The sequence below is a fragment of the Quercus lobata genome, chromosome 11, assembly GCF_001633185.2.
Source record: "Quercus lobata isolate SW786 chromosome 11, ValleyOak3.0 Primary Assembly, whole genome shotgun sequence".
Lineage (NCBI taxonomy): Eukaryota > Viridiplantae > Streptophyta > Magnoliopsida > Fagales > Fagaceae > Quercus > Quercus lobata.
The window spans coordinates 47,390,569-47,410,215 of record NC_044914.1 but is presented as its reverse complement, the minus strand read 5'-3'; the positions used below and the strand labels follow the sequence as shown (position 1 = coordinate 47,410,215).

Below are 19,647 nucleotides of genomic sequence, written 5' to 3'. Positions count from 1 at the left end.
TAATATTATCCAAGTGTTTTAGAAGACAATATCACAATAAAAACAAAAATCTCTTAGTACAAAATCAATGATTCAATAGTATACAAATTTGTTTCTAATAAAGACAAAAGAAAACGTTAAAATTGGTATTTTATTTCCAACCTTGCTAGGGAGAAAAAAGAGGTAGAGAACTATGTTAGGTAGAATAAAATAAATTGATAATATGTTTGTTTAAATAGTAGGGTTTTAGGGTGTGAAAATTTTACAATTCAACCCTTATCAACACAGGATGGGGCAGGGATGGGGTGGGGCGGGGCGGGGTAGGTCTAAAAAGTCTAAATCTATCCCCACCCCACCCCATGGTGTGGGGCTAAAATCTCATCCCATCTTCGCCCCATCACCTTAGTGGGGCAGGGAAAATCCGTGCGGAGCGAAGCGGGGAGGGGCGGGTCAAGCAGGGCGGGGCAAAATTGCCATCCCTACTCTTGAGTTCTTGATAAGTCTAATATTTTTGTATTTTTGGAGATAAGTAGAAAGTGCGGAAGGAGAAAGCGAGGTTCAAATCACAAATATAGAAACTCACAAAGAATGTCATTACCACTGAGTTATCACTTCAAACCTTAATAAAGTCTTTTTTTCCCCCTTTTTGGAAAGATTGATAAGTCTAGTATTGTTGTAATAATAGTATTAAGGTTGTATAAATGTGTAACAATGCAAAGATTAATGTCACTGTCACTTCACTTCCACCAGAGTGTTGACAGGTGCTTATCCTGAACTGGTCTATTTTTATTGAATAGTAATGTGAACTTATCAAAGACAGGCATCCATATTTATTTTTATTTTTCCTTTTTAAAAGGCATCCTTAGTTACTTACAATGAATATTCTTTTTAAATAAAGCTTATTGCTGCATTTAATTTAGGCATATACGCCCCATGGGCCTTAGAAAATCAGTTGGATAAAGCGTATTAATCAATTGCACAACATATGCTCCCACTGTCTTCTTCGAAATGCAACAAAAATCATAACGCTCCCACAGTCACTTCCAAGGTTAACATGGCTACACGTGGCATTTATTCACTTGTGACATTGAGAAGTGGCAAAGTTTTGCATTGGCAGAATCTTCAGTTTCTCTATATTTTAGAGTTTTGTTGAGAGAGATTCTTTAAATAACAAGGTCTCATCATTTTCTCTTACAACTAAGGTCATGGAAAAAGTTTTCCCCCACGAAGCTCATCCACAATTGCCAAGATCACTTGAGAAATATGAGGCAAATAAAATCTCATTCCAAACAAAATTTCTTGCTTTCATAGGTGCACATGAATTTTACTCTCCAGAGGTAAGCTTGGTTTATTTCTGTGCTTAGTATGTTATATAGTAATTTGTTCCTTCAAGTTCAATTTGTTACAAATATAATTCCAATTCGATAATGCACTATAAATAAATTTCTTAATCATGATTTATCTACTTGAGATGGTTCTCCACAATATTACATCACTCATTTTACAAAAAGTTCAAGAATACAAAAATTTTCAATTTTATTTTCACAACTATTGATGTAGTCTATTATATATGATTGGTGCATAATAAAAATTGTATCAGTAGTGGACCTATGTAAAAATGATGTTGCTCACAACTTATCACCTTAACAAGTTATGATGAAGATTGTGAAAATAGTTGTCCCTGAAATATTTGAGACATGAGGGGGATTTTACCATTCATCTAGGGATCATTGAGCAAAATATGATCTCCCATGAAATATTTTCATCTATCTAATTTGCTTTACTTATTGCATGCCAATAGTACTTATTTAATTACTTGATATACAACTATTTCAACTTCTACATTTTCAGCTTTTTAGTCCAACACCTAGAATATTAGTTCAAGTGCTTAATTTCTCCAAAGGAATGGAAATTGATGTTTCCCTCCTGATTTTTAATTTCCAGATGTGGAAGGCAGCTTTCACAGAGTTACTAGCAACAGCCTTCCTTGTGTTCACCCTCACCACAACCATCATCTCAATCTTGGACTCACATGAGGTTGAACCAAAGCTTCTTGTTCCACTCGCTATCTTCCTTATACTCTTCTTGTTTCTCATGATGACAGTTCCATTATCTGGTGGCCACATGAGTCCAATCTTAACATTCATTGCTGCTCTCAAGGGTCTTATAACTCTTGCTTGTGCTGCCATCTATGTCTTGGCTCAATGTGCAGGCCCAATAACTGGTTTTTATATACTTCAAAATGTGATGGACCGTCAAACAGTACAAAGTCATTTCTTAGGTGGCTGCACAGTTGATGGCCCTGCAATTGCATTGATATTAGAATTCGTTTGCACATTTGTGTTTCTCTTTCTTGGTGTGACAGTGGCATTTGACAAGAAAAGGTGCAAGGAACTTGGCATGGCAATGGTGTGTGTTGTGGTGACGGGGTCTTTGGCACTAGCAGTGTTTGTGTCTATAACAGTTACTGGGAAGGTTGGATATGGTGGTGCAGGCCTGAACCCAGCAAAATGCTTGGGACCAGCATTGTTGCAAGGAGATAGATTGTGGGATGGACATTGGGTTTTCTGGGTTGGGCTCTTTTTTGCTTGTATTGCTTATTATGGTTACTCTATGCACTTACCAAAGGAGGGTTCAGATTTGGAAGAAGAAGAAGAAGAAGAGCATGATATTTTGTGGGTAGCTAGGGCTTGTTTTGGGAAGAATGGCAATCCAATTAATCGTCAATGGAAAGTTTAGATTATGTATTTCCAATAATATCATTTAGTTTGCTAAGAGACTGTGTTGACACTTAGACAATTCTAAAATATAGAAGTTTATTTTAGTCATGCTTTTTGTGCCAATTCTGACCCCTCTGTTCACAGGTAAGTTATAATTCATAAAGAAATTTCTTATACTGTATCGTGGGCAAAAAGGTACAACCAACAAAAAAAAGGAAAAAAAGAAAAAGAAAAAGAAAAAGGTACAACTTAAACAAATTTATATATGAGTGTATGGATTGAATGGTAAATGACATTCAATTGACATGAAAATAGGTATGAATATTAAAAATATATAGAACATGTAATTCAACGGTGAAATTTTCAAAATATGAATTGTATAACAAGTTATTGAATGGTGTAATATTGTTTAGAGTTATACCAGGTATAACTTGAACCTAGACTATATATATAACTCATTGTATGTGTAGCTGTACACATGCTCAAATGCTCTTTCTTTTTTTTTTAATAACAAAATAAAAAATTTATTAAGACTAAATTTACCATTTATCCCAATTCTAAGTTTATGAGTTTGCCCAGAAAGTTTTATGTGTTTGTTGATCACTAATATAATCATAAGAGGTTTGGCTTACCTCTAATACTTTTTAAACTGGAATCTTATTTTATTTTAATGAGAAATTGTCACATTACCAATTAACTAAATAAAATGTGGAGATTAAAATCTACTACCACTTGCCATTATGTATTTAAAACAAAAATGAGACTTTTTTACCTAGAGGTAAGCCAAACTCAATCATAAGTACAATGAAGCCTAATATCCAAAAAAAGAATACACAATGGATGGGGTGTGCTCACCGGTATAACCTAAAAAACTTTTAGGAGATGCATAACAAAATATCCTAACAAAAAAACTAAAATGAAAAATGGTAGATTGTTATTTGCCAAAATAGTGTAATTTTTTTTTTAATAAACAGCAAAATAATGTATTTTAGCAAAAAAAAAAACATAATAAAAAAAACAACAAAATGATGGATTTTGATTTGCCACCATTAACTATTCAACAGTTACAATATATAATAATTGAATATAAAGGATGAATGGTTTGTAAAAAGTACTAGAAGTAAATTTCAATCGCACGTTAAATTATTTACAAAATATCTTGTCTAATATAATAATTGAATATAAAATGCATTAGGTTTCTTTAAAAAAAAAAAAAAACTTACAAAATTTAAAACACTTTCAAATAACAAATATAGATAACTTAATTTAGAAATTCAAATATATTGTATCAACTTTATTTTATAAGAAAATAATCATATAATTTTAAGAAGGGTTTGAGACTAATAATTATAAATTTCATTTACTATTTTCATTTTTCATTAGACAAAAAAACAAATTGTCAAATTTTCTACAGATCTGCAACTAGTAACTATAATAAAGTATGAAGGTTAAGAGTTTTGTAACTCAACTGGTGGCACCTCAGATTTTCAGTAGAGACATCCATGATTCAAATTCCCCCACTCCAATTATTGAATTATAATTAAAAAAAATTATAAAAGGTATTAAGTTTGAAAGCTAAGATTTGTGTATAAACACAAAAGCTTGTTTAGACCCCTAATTAAAAATTACGGCTAGATTGCTTTCACTTTAACTTGTCTAAGTGCGGAACAAGAGTAAATGAAGCGCAATAAACTGATAACTACTCTAGTGCACAAACATGAATAACAAACAATAAAAGTAAAACACAAGAGTAAGGGAAGAGAGATGCAATCAAAAGATAACACCAAGATTTGTTATCGAAGAGGAAACCGAAGAACTCGGTGAAAAACCTTTCCGCAACCCTCCAAGTTGAAATTGATTCACTAGAGAATAAAGTTGGAGTACACGAATAACAAAAGACCTTCCAAGCCTGGTTTACCTAATGTACTTGAGCCCTCCAAGCTCCTGCTACCAACGAACTTCTCGGAGTCATATCTTCTTTAGCTTTCCAGATCCCGCAATACGCCCGATTGCATTCGCCAAACTTCACTGGCTTCTTTTGGTAAATCCCCAAAACTTCCCAAGCTCTAAAACACTCTCTACACTCTGAAAAGATGTGAGTTATGTTTGGGTACAAATCTCCTCTCAAGGTATGACAATAGGAGAGGGAGGGAGAATAGACTACAATGATTTTTCACTAAGGATGAGTAGCTCTCTCTCTAAAAGATGAGTGTGTGTGTTGTAGAAAACCTATCTAGGGTTTTTTTTTTCTTTGAATGGCCTTTCATACTTTTGTGGGTAATGAGGGTGTATATAGTATGGGTGAAGGGTAAGAAAGTCACACTTAAAAATTTTCCTGGCAGAGAATTTTGTAGCTATCTCACGGAAAGGCTTTACTTGAGAGACACTCACAAAATTGACAGCCCGGTATGACTCTTCAACTTCCAGCATGTGCTTCTCACGTGGCTCTTTTGTGGGTCAGCTTCTCGCGAAATCCACTTGTTCTTCAATTCATGCTCGATTCTTTACCAACTTAATACTAAACCCAATATAATTAAATCCCACAAAATACAAGGAACAAAATTAAAACAATTACAACACTTTTTGTCTTGGAATAAAGTCAACATAAAACATAGTTATAAATCACAACTTTACAATCTCCCCCTTTGGCTATTCCGTGACAACACCCTATAACAGACTCTAGACTTAAACGTGAGTTTGAGAACAATGACAAAACTCACTCACACCTAAATCTAAAACCTGTGATGAACTTGGAACATATAAACCTGTAACCTAAAACATTTGCACAAAACGCATTAGACCCTCAAGGTAAAGCAAGTAATAAAAGGATAAATATAAAGTAATAAGTAAAATGCGATCAAGTAAATAGATGTGAAACATATGAGAAACTTAATCAAACACATGACAGTCATATGGAAATGACTACAATGATCATATAGCAAAACAAATGATCATCCGAACATGCAACCAATAAAGCACAATAACATAAAGATGTATACATGTCCAACACATAAACATGATGTGAAGAGAGCAATAAAGTATAGATACTAAACATAACTCAAAGCACTATAAAGCAATGAGAAAACAAGCATAAGGTAAAACAAGACAAAACAAGGTTTTCTCATAAAAAAAAATGTCTTATCCCCCTTAGTATATGCATCTCCCCTATGGCTTTCTCTCCTTACGAATGTGCACAAGATAGAATATCTCCCCCTGAGAATGTGCACATGAGTTATATAGAAATGATGATACACTCCAATATACTCTTCGGTATACTCTCCCCCTTTTTGTCATGAATAGACAAATGAATCAAGAGGAAGGAGAGAAAGAAAAGAAGATAAGAACAAGGGTAAAAGATGATGCACGGGGGGTGCAAGATGAATGAGAAAATGAAGCTCAAATGAAAGATAAAGACATCTAAAAAATGCTACAAACCATAAAGTAAACATGACATGCTAAGGATGATAGAACAAAGTATAGACCAAGGCATGACATAGACACAAGAACATGTTATATGTGCTAAAAGATTTAAAAAAGTTTAACTAGCATGAGTGAGTACAAAACATGTCAAGTGTTAGAGTGTGTGCAGCAAATGTGCATGTGGTGTGCCTATGTGATGCATGATCAAGGCATGACTAAGCACACTTGGGTCAAAGTGTGTAAAACACACAACCAATGATCAAACATGATAAACATGCATAATCATGGTAATTCCCAAAATTTGTTACTCATCGAAGTCCAAAACAACACCAAAATGCCATTTGGGCATTTTATCAAATACCTAGTATGCACAAACACATCTAACATGTAAACAATGCATGAAAATTTGTAAAATATGCCTAAATACATGTTAGAATGCCACAAGAGGCCAACACAAACACAATTAAAGCAAATGGGACAGAGCCCAATCAAGAAAATTGAAAAAATTTTGTACAAAAATAAAATTTTCCCAACCCTTTCAAACATATACCCAACTCATGAAAACCTAGAATCTAAGGCTTAATCAAGGAATTAAAGATAAAAGAATGATGAAACTTACCTTAGAGAAGACTTAGAGTAGATTGCACTTGTGTTTTTGAGAGAAAATTGGTTTAGGGTTGAGAGAGGCTCGAGGGAGGCAAAGGGTGTGAGTTTGAAAAAACTGTCATGTTCAGCCCTTTAAAAATTGAAAACACGTGTTTTTCACAAGTTAGCTTCTCACAAAATTACTCGCGAAAAATGCCACTGAAGCATAAAACCTTTCGCGGGTAAGATTATCTCGCGAGACAGTCATGAAAGTTTTTGTCTGAAATTTTGTGTTTTCAAATTTTGCCATCCTCATTTTTGTGGGAAAAGCTTACTTGCGAAACTTCTCACGAAAATGCCTTTGAAGGAGTTCTTGTTAAAAACATGAAATAAGCAATATGATCAAAAACTCAAAACACGAAAGCATAAAAACACTTTCAAAAACATATAAAATACTCAAAAATCTTTTTTGGGTTTAATCGACAAGCAATTGAGTATACACATCACATTTGAACACGTACAATCATATGAAATGTTCTCATGAGACTTACCACTAACAGTATATGTGAGTACCACACATATGGTCTCACATGTGAGAGAGAAGACTCATGTAATCTCATGCCGTTAAGTTTTTTTTTTAGATAGGTAGATACATCGGTAGATAATATATATGGAGTATGGAAGGGTATGTGGGGTACAAACCATAAACGTGGATGGATTTCCCTTGTAAGTTATCACTTGAATTCTTACATAAGCCTTTGTTTTTTTCTTCTGAAGATTGATAAGTCTAATATATTTTTTTTCGAAGACTGATAAGTCAAATATTGTAGTAATAGTATTGCGGATATATAAATGTGTAACAATGCAAAGATTGGTCTCACTTCTATAAGTTCTATTGTCGTGACAAGTGCTTGTATATCCTTAACTAGTTTATTTTTGATAAGGATAATCCTCGTAGTCTAAGTAAAGCTGATGGAGCTGATGACTCCGTAAAGCTGGTGGTCATATCAAGGCTGACGGGTGCGCCTCAAGATCATCAACGCATGGACGAGATGACCAGAAGACGTGGATGGAATGAAAAGTTGACGAGATGAAGCTGACAGGGAAGAAAGGAATTCTTGACAGGTCTAGCATGTCTTTTGCTTGGGTTCCACGTATAAGTATATAAGGAAATATCTTGTGTCCCATGCTTAACCCTAATCAATAGAACTCCTACAAGGAAATGATTTCGCAAGATACGCAAATTAAAGAGGTTCTCTCCTACAAGAAAAGATCTTCTAAGCCAAGGAACGAGTATCAACCCTATGCTACTATAAAAACCCCAAGACCCTTACAAACTAAGGTAAGCATAATTCCCCCAGTTTTGACACTCTAGAGTTGTGAAAAATTATCTAACTTAACCTTCGGAGAGCTTTTGGCCGGTACCACACTGGTACTCTCCTAGGGTTTTCTTTGTTTTTGTCTCGCAGGTATTGTCTTGAGCAAGTGAGTATTTTGTGGCTTATTGACGATTTTCGGCATCATCAATTTTATTGAATCATAATGTGAACTAATCAAAGATAGGCATCACTATGTCCCTTCGGCCTTCGGGGACATCTGGCCAATAAATTTGAAGACAAGCATCACTATTTCTTTTTTTCCTTTTTAAAAAGAAGCATCCTTTTTTATTTTTGAGAAACATAAAAAAGCATCCTTAGGTACTTAGAATGAATATTCTTGCAAGCAAAAGCTTATTGTTGCGTTTTATTTAGGCATACACGCCCCACGGTCCTTAGAATCAGTTGGATAAAGCGAATAACACAACATATGCTCCCACTCTCTTCTGCCAAATGCAACAAAACCAAGGTCACTTCCAAGATTGATATGGCAACATCTGTGGCATTTTCACTTGTGACATTGAGAAGCGGCAAAGTTTGGCATTGGCAGTATTTTCCATTTCTCTTTTATATGACAGTTTTCTTGACAGAGATTCATTAAATTGGAAGCTCTCTCATCCCTTTCTCTTAGAACTAAGGTCATGGAAAAAGTTTTCCCCAACGAAACTGGTCAGCCATTGCCAAGATCACTTCAGAAATATGAGGCAAATAACTCCTTCAAAACAAAAATTCTTGCTTTCATAGGTGCCCATGAATTTTTCCAGAGGTAAGCTTGGTTTATTTTTGTGCTTAGTATGTTATATAGTAGTTTGTTTCTTCAAGTTCAATTTTGTTACAAATATTATTCCAATTCGATAATTGGCTATAAATAAATCTTTTAATCATGATTTATCTACCTGAGATTACTGTCCACAATATTACATCATTCATTTTACAAGAAGTTTAGGGACGCAAAAAATTTTATAATTTTTTTTTTTTTCACAACTTGTTGATAGGGTCTATTACGATTGGTATGTAATAAAAATTGTATAAGAGGTGGACTTATGTAAAAATAATTTTACTTGAATCACCAGTTATCATCTTATTAAGGTATGAAAACGATTGTGAAAAATAATTATTTCCCTGAAAAATTACTTACATAACTTGCAATGGAGGGAAATTTTACTATTCATCTAAGTATAATTGATCAAAATATGATCTCCCACGAAATATTGTCATCTATCTAAATTGTTTTACTTATTACATGCCAATACTTATTTAATTACTTGATATACATTCCGTTTCAACTTCTACTTTTTCAGCATTTTATTCCAACCCCTAGAATATTAGTTCAAGTGCTTAATTTCTTTTATATAAATATATATATATATATATATATATATTGTGTGAATAAGTGCTTAATGTCTTCAAAGGAATTGAGATTGATGTTTCCCTCTTGGTTTTTAATTTCAGATGTGGAAGGCAGCTGCGATAGAGTTCCTAGCAACGACCTTCCTTGCATCCATGATGAAACATTTCCAAATATTCATTTTTTGGGGCCAATCAGTGATTGTTTGGTTATAATTCAACCCAGGCTGAAACCTAATCAAGTCTTAAACACTTAAACTTAAAATTGGTTGTGTTTGGTACTTTTTTGCAGTTTTCATGATATTCATTTTAAACCTGATCTAGGCCCGTGAGTAGTTATTTTAAAGATAATTCAATTATCTTCAATATGGGCTCGAATTCGTCTCGATGGGTCTGTCAGTTTTTTGGTCAAAATTAGGTTGACCGCATTCAAACTTGTAAAAATTGTTTGGAAATATGAAATTGAGTGTAAATGAAGGAATTTGGTGTCTGGAAGAAAATTTGAATTTGTTTAACTATTGGTGAGCTTGGTTAAAGTTTGTCTAATAACGCGCATTTTGGTCATTTTAACTTTGAGTTACAAAAATAAGTCATTTTGACATCTATTTAGGACAAATTAAATTAAATTCAACATTCCCTTGCTCTCAAAAAGTAAAAATATAATTTTTGTTATTTTTAGAGAAACAATTAGAGTATAATTTTTGAATGTAAAACGAGTGTAGACAAAATATAGTATTAAACCATGTTTATATATATATATATATATATATAGAAAAGGTTGGTAAGTCTAATATTGTTGTAATAGTAATTAAAGAGGATGTATAAAACTGTAAAAGTGCAAAGCTTATCCTGAACTGGTTTATTTTATTGAATATGAAAGTGAAAAGGACAGGCGTCCTTACAAATTTTTTCTTTTAAAAGACATCTTTTGTTTTTTGACCAAAAAAGGCATCCTTAGTTCCCTTAGAATGAATTTTCTTGCAAGCATAGCATATTGTTGCGTTTTATCTTAGAAAACCAGTTGGATAAATCGTATAACATAACATATGCTCCCACTGTCTTATGCAAAATGCCACAAAAATCATGGTCATTCCAAGTTTAATATGTCAAAATATCTGGCATTTTCACTTGAGACATTGAGAAGTGGAAAAGTTTGGCATTGACAGTATTTTCACTTGCGAAATAAGATGTGGCAAAATTTGGAATTGGCAGTATTTCATTTTCCCTTTCTCTTCTATATATTAGAGTTCTGATGAGAGAGATTCATTAAATTGCAAGCACTATTCCCTTTCTCTTAGACCTAAGGTCCTGGATAATATTTTCCCAAACGAAGCTGGCCTGCAATTGCCAAGATCACTCGAGAAATATGAGTCAAATGATTATTCCTTCAAAACAAAATTTCTTGCTTTCATAGGTGCCTATGAATTTTACTCTCCTCAGGTAAGCTTGGTTTATTTTTATGCTAGTATATTATATATTATAATTAGTTCCCTCAAGTTCTTTTTGCTGTGAATCATTCCAATTCTATAATGGGCTATAAATATATTTATTAATCACCATTTATCTATACTTGAGAATCAGATGTTGTGCTTAGTATATTATATTATAACTAGTCGCGAATCCGCGCGTTGCACGTGATAATTATTTTTATGGTAGTTTTATTAAATTTTTTTTTTTTACAATGTAAACTAATCTTTTTTTTTTTTTTTTGAGAAACCCCTAAGTGGGGAATATTATTAAGGAATGAACTGAAGATCAACATTGTAGACATCAGTCGTGTCTGGAGGAACAGACTCCATCCAAACATCTAAAGTATTAGACAATGCTCTTCTAGCCAAGTTGTGGGCTAGACCATTACCTTGTCTTTTAACATGCCGAAAAGAAATACAACTAAAAATAGAGCTAAGGAACTTTATGTCATGAAGAATATGCCCAAACTCGGAGTGATCCATACTATTGCCATTGATGGAGTTAATAATGATTTTTGAGTCACCTTCAACAACCACACTGTGGAAATCCAACTCTCTTGCAAACCATAGAGCTCGACATGCTGCTAGCACTTCCACCATCTCTACCGAAATAGGCAGCAGAATCTGTTGTGACAAGGCAGCCATAGCTAATCCATTTTCATTACGGATTTTTACACCCAAACCAGCAATATTTTCTTCAACAGAAAGTGCACCGTCAAAGTTGATTTTTAGCAGTCCCGTTGGAGGAGGGAACCACCTTACCGATCTGGCTGTTCTGGGGATCGCTTCATGCGTGGGCCGGAGTTGGTTATACTCCTGGAGAGCTTTTTGTGCCAAGGAGCTAATTTGGTCTAAAGGAGCCGTTACTTCCTGCATGCGCATCTTGTTTCTACGCATCCAAATTAAGGATGACGTCCAAGCAAACAGAGGAAAGCGAGACCAGTCCTGTTGAGCGACTTTAATAACTTCCAAAAAGTTTGAAGCTGAGATGGTGGCTTCTATTAAATCCTCAAAATTGGCCCGCCAAACCGAATCTAACTGAAGGCAAGTCCAGAGGGCATGAAGTGTATCTTCAGGTCCGGCATTGCAATGAAGGCACAAGTTCTCTGTTAGAAGCTTACGGCGAAAAAGATTCACTCTTGAAGGAAGCGAATCATTTCCAGCACGCCACAAGAGAAGTCGTATCCTGTTTGGCACCTCCACTTGCCAAATTTTTTTCCAAGTAGACTTCACATCATCTGAATCGGATGAGTTAAGGTCTCGATCACTTGTGTGTTCCGTTTCCATTAGAAGCTTGTAACCGAACGTAGACCCCGTTATGGTTTCTTGGCCAGAATATCTTGTCCCTACTATTAGAAAAGCTCAGTGGAATAGCTTTAATAACAGCCGCCTCCCCTGGTAGGAACTTCCTGTCAACTTCAGTGTCTCTCCAACAACACCGGTCTTGGTCAATCAACGATGCCACCAACTCAGCTGGATTATTGTCTAAGATGGGAGAGCTTACTCGACCATTCTCAACTGTTGGCAGCCAACTGTCTTGGTAGATGCGGACTAAAGAACCATCGCCAATTCTCCATCTCATACCACGCCAAATGACTTCGCGCCCTTTTAAAATGCTTCTCCACGCATAGGATCCATTTTTCACCTTGGCATAAAAAATTGAACCATGGGGGGAAAATTTTGCCTTAAAGAATCTGAAAAATAGAGAGTCTTCCTCAGTGGCCAATCTCCAGACTTGTTTGGCAAGTAGCGCATCATTGAATTTTTGTAGATCCCTAAAACCCATACCACCTTCAGATTTTGCCCTACACAACTTACTCCATTTAACCCAATGCACCTTCCTCCTTTCACCCCTTTGACCCCACCAAAATTTACGGATCATAATTTCAATCTCATTGCATAAAATGCTGGGAAGTTTAAAGCAGCTCATAGAGAAAGCAGGGATTGCTTGGATCACAGCTTTCAAAAGAATCTCCCTTCCGGCTTGGGATAGTAGTTTCTCCTTCCAACCTTTCATTTTTGCCCACACTCGCTCCTTTATGTATTGGAAGCTAGCCTTCTTTCTATGACCCACAAAAGAGGGGAGACCCAAGTACTTCTCATATTGCTTGATCTTCGGAACGCCTAGCAGTGAAACAATAGCCTCTTGTAAACTTTGGTGCACATTTTTACCAAAAAATAGCGTAGTTTTGTCTCTATTCAGTTGCTGCCCAGATGCCTTTTTATAAGTCAAGAGGATGTCTTGAATATGCTGACATTCTTGGATAGAGGCCCTGCAAAAGAGAAGACTGTCATCTGCAAAAAATAAATGCGTTAGTCTTGGCCCATTTCTACAAATGGAGATGCCCCTGATATCACCAGCAACCACAGCTTGATTCAATAATCCATGAAGACCTTCAGTACAAAGGATAAAGAGATAAGGTGAGAGGGGATCACCCTGTCTAATACCTCTACTCGGGTTGATTGTACCTGAAGGTTCCCCATTAATCAAAATGGAGTAGGAGACAGTAGTAATGCACTCCATCATCAAAGCCACCCATTTCTCATGGAAACCCAACTTTCTTAAAAGCTCTTTCATAAAGCCCCATTCCACTCGATCATAAGCTTTACTCATGTCGAGTTTAAGGGCCATAAAGCTTGTTTTACCCGATTGGTGATGTTTCATATAGTGGAGAGTTTCAAAGGCCATCAATATATTATCAGTGATTACCTTCCCTGCCTGGAAGGCACTTTGATTTTCAGAAACAAGGTAAGGTAACACTTTTTTCAATCGGTTGGCTAGCACTTTAGACAACAATTTGTAAATGACATTACATAAGCTAATTGGTCTAAATTCAGAAATAAACTCAGGACTCTTCACTTTAGGGATGAGGGTCACAAAAGTATGATTAAGATCAGGATGGATACGACAATTATTGAGACAATCAAGCACAACAAAAGTAACATCATCACCCACCACAGACCAAAATGATTGGAAGAAAATGGGAGGCATACCATCCGGGCCCGGGGCTGTTAAAGGTTCCATGTTTTTTAAAGCAAGATCAACTTCCTCCCTCGTGAAAATTTTAGTAAGCTCCTGGTTCATGTCTGCTGTCACTTTAGGTTCTACAACTTCCATAACCTTGTGCATATCAGTGGGATTCGATGAAGAGAACAAGGATTCATAAAACCTTATTACAATCTTTGCAACTTGACTGTCTGAGGTGCACCATTCATTATCACTATTCTTCAGTCCCTTGATACTATTTCGTCTGTATCTATGCGAAGCCCTGTTGTGAAAGTACTGGGTGTTCCTATCCGAAGATTTGAGAAATAAGGATCGTGCCGTCTGCTGCCACATCAAGTTTTCTTTTTCTAATAGCTCATTCACCTCTAGCTGTATGGCCCTCACACTGCCTGAATCAACCCCAGTAGCTGCTGCCCATTCCACCTTGATCAAGTCCCTAGTTTTCTCCTCCAATTGCCGCCTAATGCTGCCAAATGATTGCCTACTCCATTCCAAAAGCCGTAACCCACAGTTCTTAATTTTTTGAGACACCATAGGCATTGTGCTGTCAACTGAAGAATCACCCCACGTAGCTTTGACCGTCTCCCCACAACCTGCCTCCCTTAGCCACATTTGCTTGAACCGGAAAGGTTTCTTTCGACCAGCTGTGATACCTTCCTGTTTAATGATAATCGGGTTATGATCTGAAGAATGGGCTCTAACATGTTGCACTCGAGTTGCTGGGTTTAGTTCCAACCACGCCGTATTAGCGAAAGCCCGGTCTAGCCGTTCTAGCACTATACCTCTTGATCGTTTGCCTCTCCAAGTGAATTTGTGTCCACAATACCCCAAGTCAACCAGCTCACATTCATCCACTATGTCACGAAAAGCTTGCATCTCTGCTTCTCTTCTTGGCGGACCTCCAAGTTTCTCATGCCCCCTTAGAATTTCATTGAAGTCACCGGCGCAAATCCAAGGAAGGCTGAATTTTTTATTCAACCCACGTAGCAAGTCCCATGTTTCCGATTTCCTACTAGTTTATGGAATTCCATATACCCCTGTGAACCTCCAAGCATCCTCCTTGTCCTTGTTAATGATGGCATCAATATGATTGAGAGACGTCGAATCGACATCGATATCTACTGAATTTTTCCAGAGGAGAGCTAAACCACCTGCTCTTGTGATACGGCCTACCACCCACACCACATCAAATTGTAATTCGTCACAAAGTTTCCTCAGCCTAGCTTCATTTGCCCACGTCTCGGCCAGGAACAGGACAGAGGGGTCTTGCGCTCGCAAAAATTTTGCAAGCTCCTGAACGGTGCGTTGGTTCCTAAGCCCCCACACGTTCCAACATAACAGACTCATGGCTCTCGGCAGGGTTGGATATCAGTCCCCGCCGTTGGATAATTGTTATCGGAGTCAAAGCTTGCATCCTGTGTCTTGCGTTTCTGTAATGGTTGATCATAAGTTTTGAAAGAGCTGTTGCGTTTACCTAGTAAGTCACCCAACGAAATTGTATCCTGGGGAGTAATGGGCCTGTTAATCCTAGTCCATTTAGTGGGCTTGCAAGTGTAGACTGATGGGTTCAGGTTCGGCCCATTAGGGGAAGGATTGGTGACGTAGCATGGGAGTTATTGTTTTTGTGCGTTGCGAGTACGTCAGAGTTCTCCTCTATATCAATACTCGGATTTAAATCCACAAAATCCTCTTTGTCGTTATCCTCGCTTAAGTGCACTGAGTCATTCACGGGATCGCAATTACGGCTAATTAAGGGAGTAGTAACGTCTGCTTTAAATGATATCCCCTATTTTTCGCTATCGGTTTCAGGGGACGCCGTGGCTAGTGGCCGTGGTGATGGAATCTCCCTCGGTGCTAGTGGCTTGCTACTGCTCATGGATGATGCTTTTCCTTGTTCCTTTTTCCTCCCCTCAAAAAAACCCGGGACATGGACTACATTCTTGCTGGACTGGTAAACCGGCTTCGCACGAACACTAGAATCATAGTTCTTTTTACTTGCATCCAAGCTCCCTTCGTTTTGCACCCAAACCTCACAATCTTTATCGTCATGATCCAGCCGACCACACCAATAGCACAAGTTTGGCAGTCTTTCATACCTGAAGGAAATCCAGATTTTTTTTCCCGTTTTCAAGAGTTACAACTCTTCCACGGCACAGGGGTTGAGTCACGTCCACGATCACTCTAACCCGAATGAAACCCTCACCCCCAAAGTCTTTGTCACCCGTTGATTTCACCACCTTACCAATTTTTGAGCAAATCTCTTCTGCTGTGTCTCTGTCCATGTATCCCAATGGGATGTTGTGCACTTGTACCCAAAAAATTGCTTCATTCAGAGCATAATCCTCAATGACCGTATTCTTGTTGTAACGTTGAAACACGACTAGGTGTTTGTCAAAACTCCATGGTTCGTTTTGTAGTACTCTCTCCACATCCGGCTTATTATCAAAAATAAACAAGAGTTTGTGATCACCTAAATTCCGTATCTGAAATCCGTTTTGCATTCTCCACAGAGGAGAAAAGGTTCTTGCTACCGCATTGATGTTCAGAGCTCTGCTAGTTAGAAATCTAGCTACCAGAGAGAACTCTTCTTTTGGGCCCTTCTTAGTAAGTGACATATTATCTTCTTCTCTATCCATTAGCGAGAGACTATTCCAGCCTTGAGTGATTTCATCCATTCTTGACATATGCCACCACCAAAAGTTAATCGCTCACACTGTTTCCCCACCCCTGAAAAAAACCCCACAAGCCCTAACAATACACTTGGTAAAGTAGGGGACAAAAATCTTGCCTTTCTAGAAAGGTATTTCAATTCTACTCTCGTTTATCCAGAAGGATTTTTGGGAGCCTATCTTTCCAAACGAGAGAGAAACTCTTCCTCATAGACACTTGGCCTATTTGTCTAAAAGTTTGCAAATTATATTCAAATGTATTCCGTAAACTAATCTAATAATGAGTAATGTATTTCGTAATTATATTTTTATTTATTATAGGAACAATCATAAATGTAATATAGGAACAATCCAAAACACCAAAAAAACATAAACTAAAAAAAATTAATAAAACTTAACAATGATTAATTGAACCAATATTAGGATAAAATTTTGTTTTTGATAATCTATTTAAGTTATTTTCTTTGTAGAAATTATAATTTCGGCCGCCTAAAACATATTATCAAATAAACAATTATTAGCAAAATCTAAGAATTAATTTCTATACATGCATTGTTATAAAATAATAATAATAAAAATAAAATTGCAAAAGTTAAAATTTGTCACCTATCCGATTATTTTCGTTTGGCTAACCTTTGCTTTTCTTTAAATAAATGGCATTATAGAGTACTTCTAATACAACTATTAAGAGTACTTTGTCCACCACAAAAGATTAAAAAATAAACAAAAATCAGTAAAGTATCATAGTTTAACATCTAAATTGAGCACTATAAAAAATCATGCTATGTAACAGAATAAATACCAAATTATCCAAATCATACTATGTAATAGAATAATATTATATTTTTATATGCTATATTTAATTCTTTAGAGAGAGAGAGAAAGAGATTATTACAAATTTGATCTCTTATCACTTTGATCTTATTTTAATTTTGGTTTTGAATCATGTTTTTGTTGGTTTTTGGGTCCTACAATTGTTTGTTTCTTTTTGTTTTTTTCTTGATTTATAATTTTTTAGATAGGTAATATCTATTTCGGATATAGGGCGAGAAAGTTTGGATTTTAACAAAGTTTGTTAATTGTTAATTTCTATTGTACTTTGATGATGTACAAAATTTTGTAAATAAATGTTGTTTAGGAATGAATATTTTCTCTACCTCTTTTTCCTTTTGAGTTCTTGAGAAGTTTGTTTTGCTTCTCATCTTGATTATAAAGAAATTTTTTTTAATTATAATTTGTGTATATGTGTTAGCTTTAAGAAAATATTGAGAAATTATTTTAATTATAATGTGTGTATATGTGTTAACTTTAAGAAAATATTTCTTGTACTTCGCTAGGGTTAGCAACTAGTTCATCTAAAGTATCATTTATCAAACTATGATGTCCCATAAAATATTTTTATCTACCTAAATTGTTTTACTATTAGCATGCCAATACTTATTTATTTATTTATTATTATTATTTGAGGAGCCTGCCAATAATTATTTAATTACTTTGTTTTTTAGAAGGAATACTTATTTAATCACTTGATATGCATACCATTTCAACTTCTACTTTTTCTTTTTCTTTTTTAATCCAACCCCTAGAATATTAGTTCAAGTGCATAACTTCTTTTATAACTTTATGGTAAGTAAGTGCATAATTTCTTCAAAGTAATGGAGATTGATGTTCCCTCATGAATTTCAATTTCAGATGTGGAAGGCAGCTTTCACAGAGTCAATAGCAAAGGCCTTACTTGTGTTCACCCTCACCACAACCATAATCTCATGCTTGGACTCACATGAGGTTGAACCAAAGCTCCTTGTCCCACTAGCTGTCTTCATTATAGCCTTCTTATTCCTCATGGTGACAGTTCCATTATCTGGAGGCCACATGAGTCCAATTTTTACATTCATAGCTGCCCTCAGGGGTCTTGTAACTCTTGCTCGTGCAGCCATCTATGTGTTGGCTCAATAATTGGTTTTGTTATACTGAAAAAAGTGATGGACCATAAAACAGTACAAAATCATTCCTTAGGTGGCTGCACAATTGATGGCAATGGAGCAACATCTGCACTAAGCCCTGAAATTGCATTGGCATTGGAATTCGTTTGCACCTGTGTGGTACTCTTTGTTGGTGTTACAGTGGCATTTGACAAAAAAAGGTGTAAGGAACTTGGCATGGCAATGGTGTGTGTTGTGGTAGCAGGGTCTATGGCCCTAGCAGTGTTTGTGTCAATCACAGTTACTGGGAGGGCTGGCTATGGAGGTGTGGGCCTGAATCCTGCAAGATGCTTGGGCCCAGCATTGTTGCACGGAGGCAAATTGTGGGATGGACATTGGGTTTTCTGGGTTGGGCCATTTTTTGCTTACATTGCATATTATTGTTACTCTATGAACTTACCAAAGGAAGAGGAAGAGTATGATATTTTAAGGTTAGCTTGGGCTTGTTTCGGGAAAAATTACAATCCCACTAATCTTCAAGAAAGAGTTTAGATAGTGTAGTTTCAATAGTTGCTTGCAGTTACCATGTAAAATGGCTGCAAAAATGTAGTGTGTAGAAGAGGAAATAATGGGCTCATTCACCATCGGAAATCATTAGTGGGATGACCTCTAATTGTAATGGGCTCCTTGTCAAACCCGATTGAAAAAAAAAAAAAAAAATTTCTTTATTATAATAATTGCAAATTGAGTTTCTTAGCTCTTTTTTTAGGTTAATTAATTGATCATATGGGCTCCATTTCGTACACATTATTATCATTATTATTATCTTTTCTTTATGTTTTTGAAAATGAATAGATCAAAAAAGTTTTACCATACAAAAAAAAACTGTATTTTGATAAGAGATTAAATATAGGCAAAAATTCAAAACTAACTCTCTAACTTTTAGTTTTTGTCATTTCAGTCCTCTAATTTTCGGTTTTGTCATTTTAGTCCTCTAACTTTCAATTTTTGTCAATGTAATATTCGGTTAGATATCGGTTAGTTGTCTCCGTTAAGTGATCTAAACGATGCTGTTATGATTCATTTAAAAAAAAAATTGTAATTAAACCAAAAATTAAAAATGAGTTATAAAAAAAGAAAATAATTAGGGGAA

At 35.8% G+C, this 19,647-nt stretch overlaps 1 protein-coding gene and 1 pseudogene across 2 annotated transcripts; both read left to right on the top strand.

Annotated features, from left to right (window-relative positions):
* The first annotated feature begins 1,280 nt into the window (after positions 1–1,280).
* On the top strand, positions 1,281–2,718 carry LOC115967001 (aquaporin-4-like). The gene is made up of 2 exons (XM_031086119.1): positions 1,281–1,316; positions 1,924–2,718. Exon 2 carries the CDS (start codon positions 1,924–1,926, stop codon positions 2,716–2,718), a length of 795 nt encoding a protein of 264 aa, XP_030941979.1. The 5' UTR covers positions 1,281–1,316.
* An 8,083-nt stretch (positions 2,719–10,801) lies between these two features.
* On the top strand, positions 10,802–19,046 carry LOC115967000 (annotated as a pseudogene). Its single transcript, XR_004086401.1, has 2 exons — positions 10,802–10,867; positions 18,265–19,046. The product of XR_004086401.1 is annotated as a probable aquaporin PIP2-6 (transcript).
* Positions 19,047–19,647: the final 601 nt, after the last annotated feature.

Excerpts from the sequence above, each read along its gene's own strand:
- LOC115967001 (XM_031086119.1), top strand. The coding sequence starts at position 1,924 with ATGTGGAAGGCAGCTTTCACAGAGTTACTAGCAACAGCCTTCCTTGTG.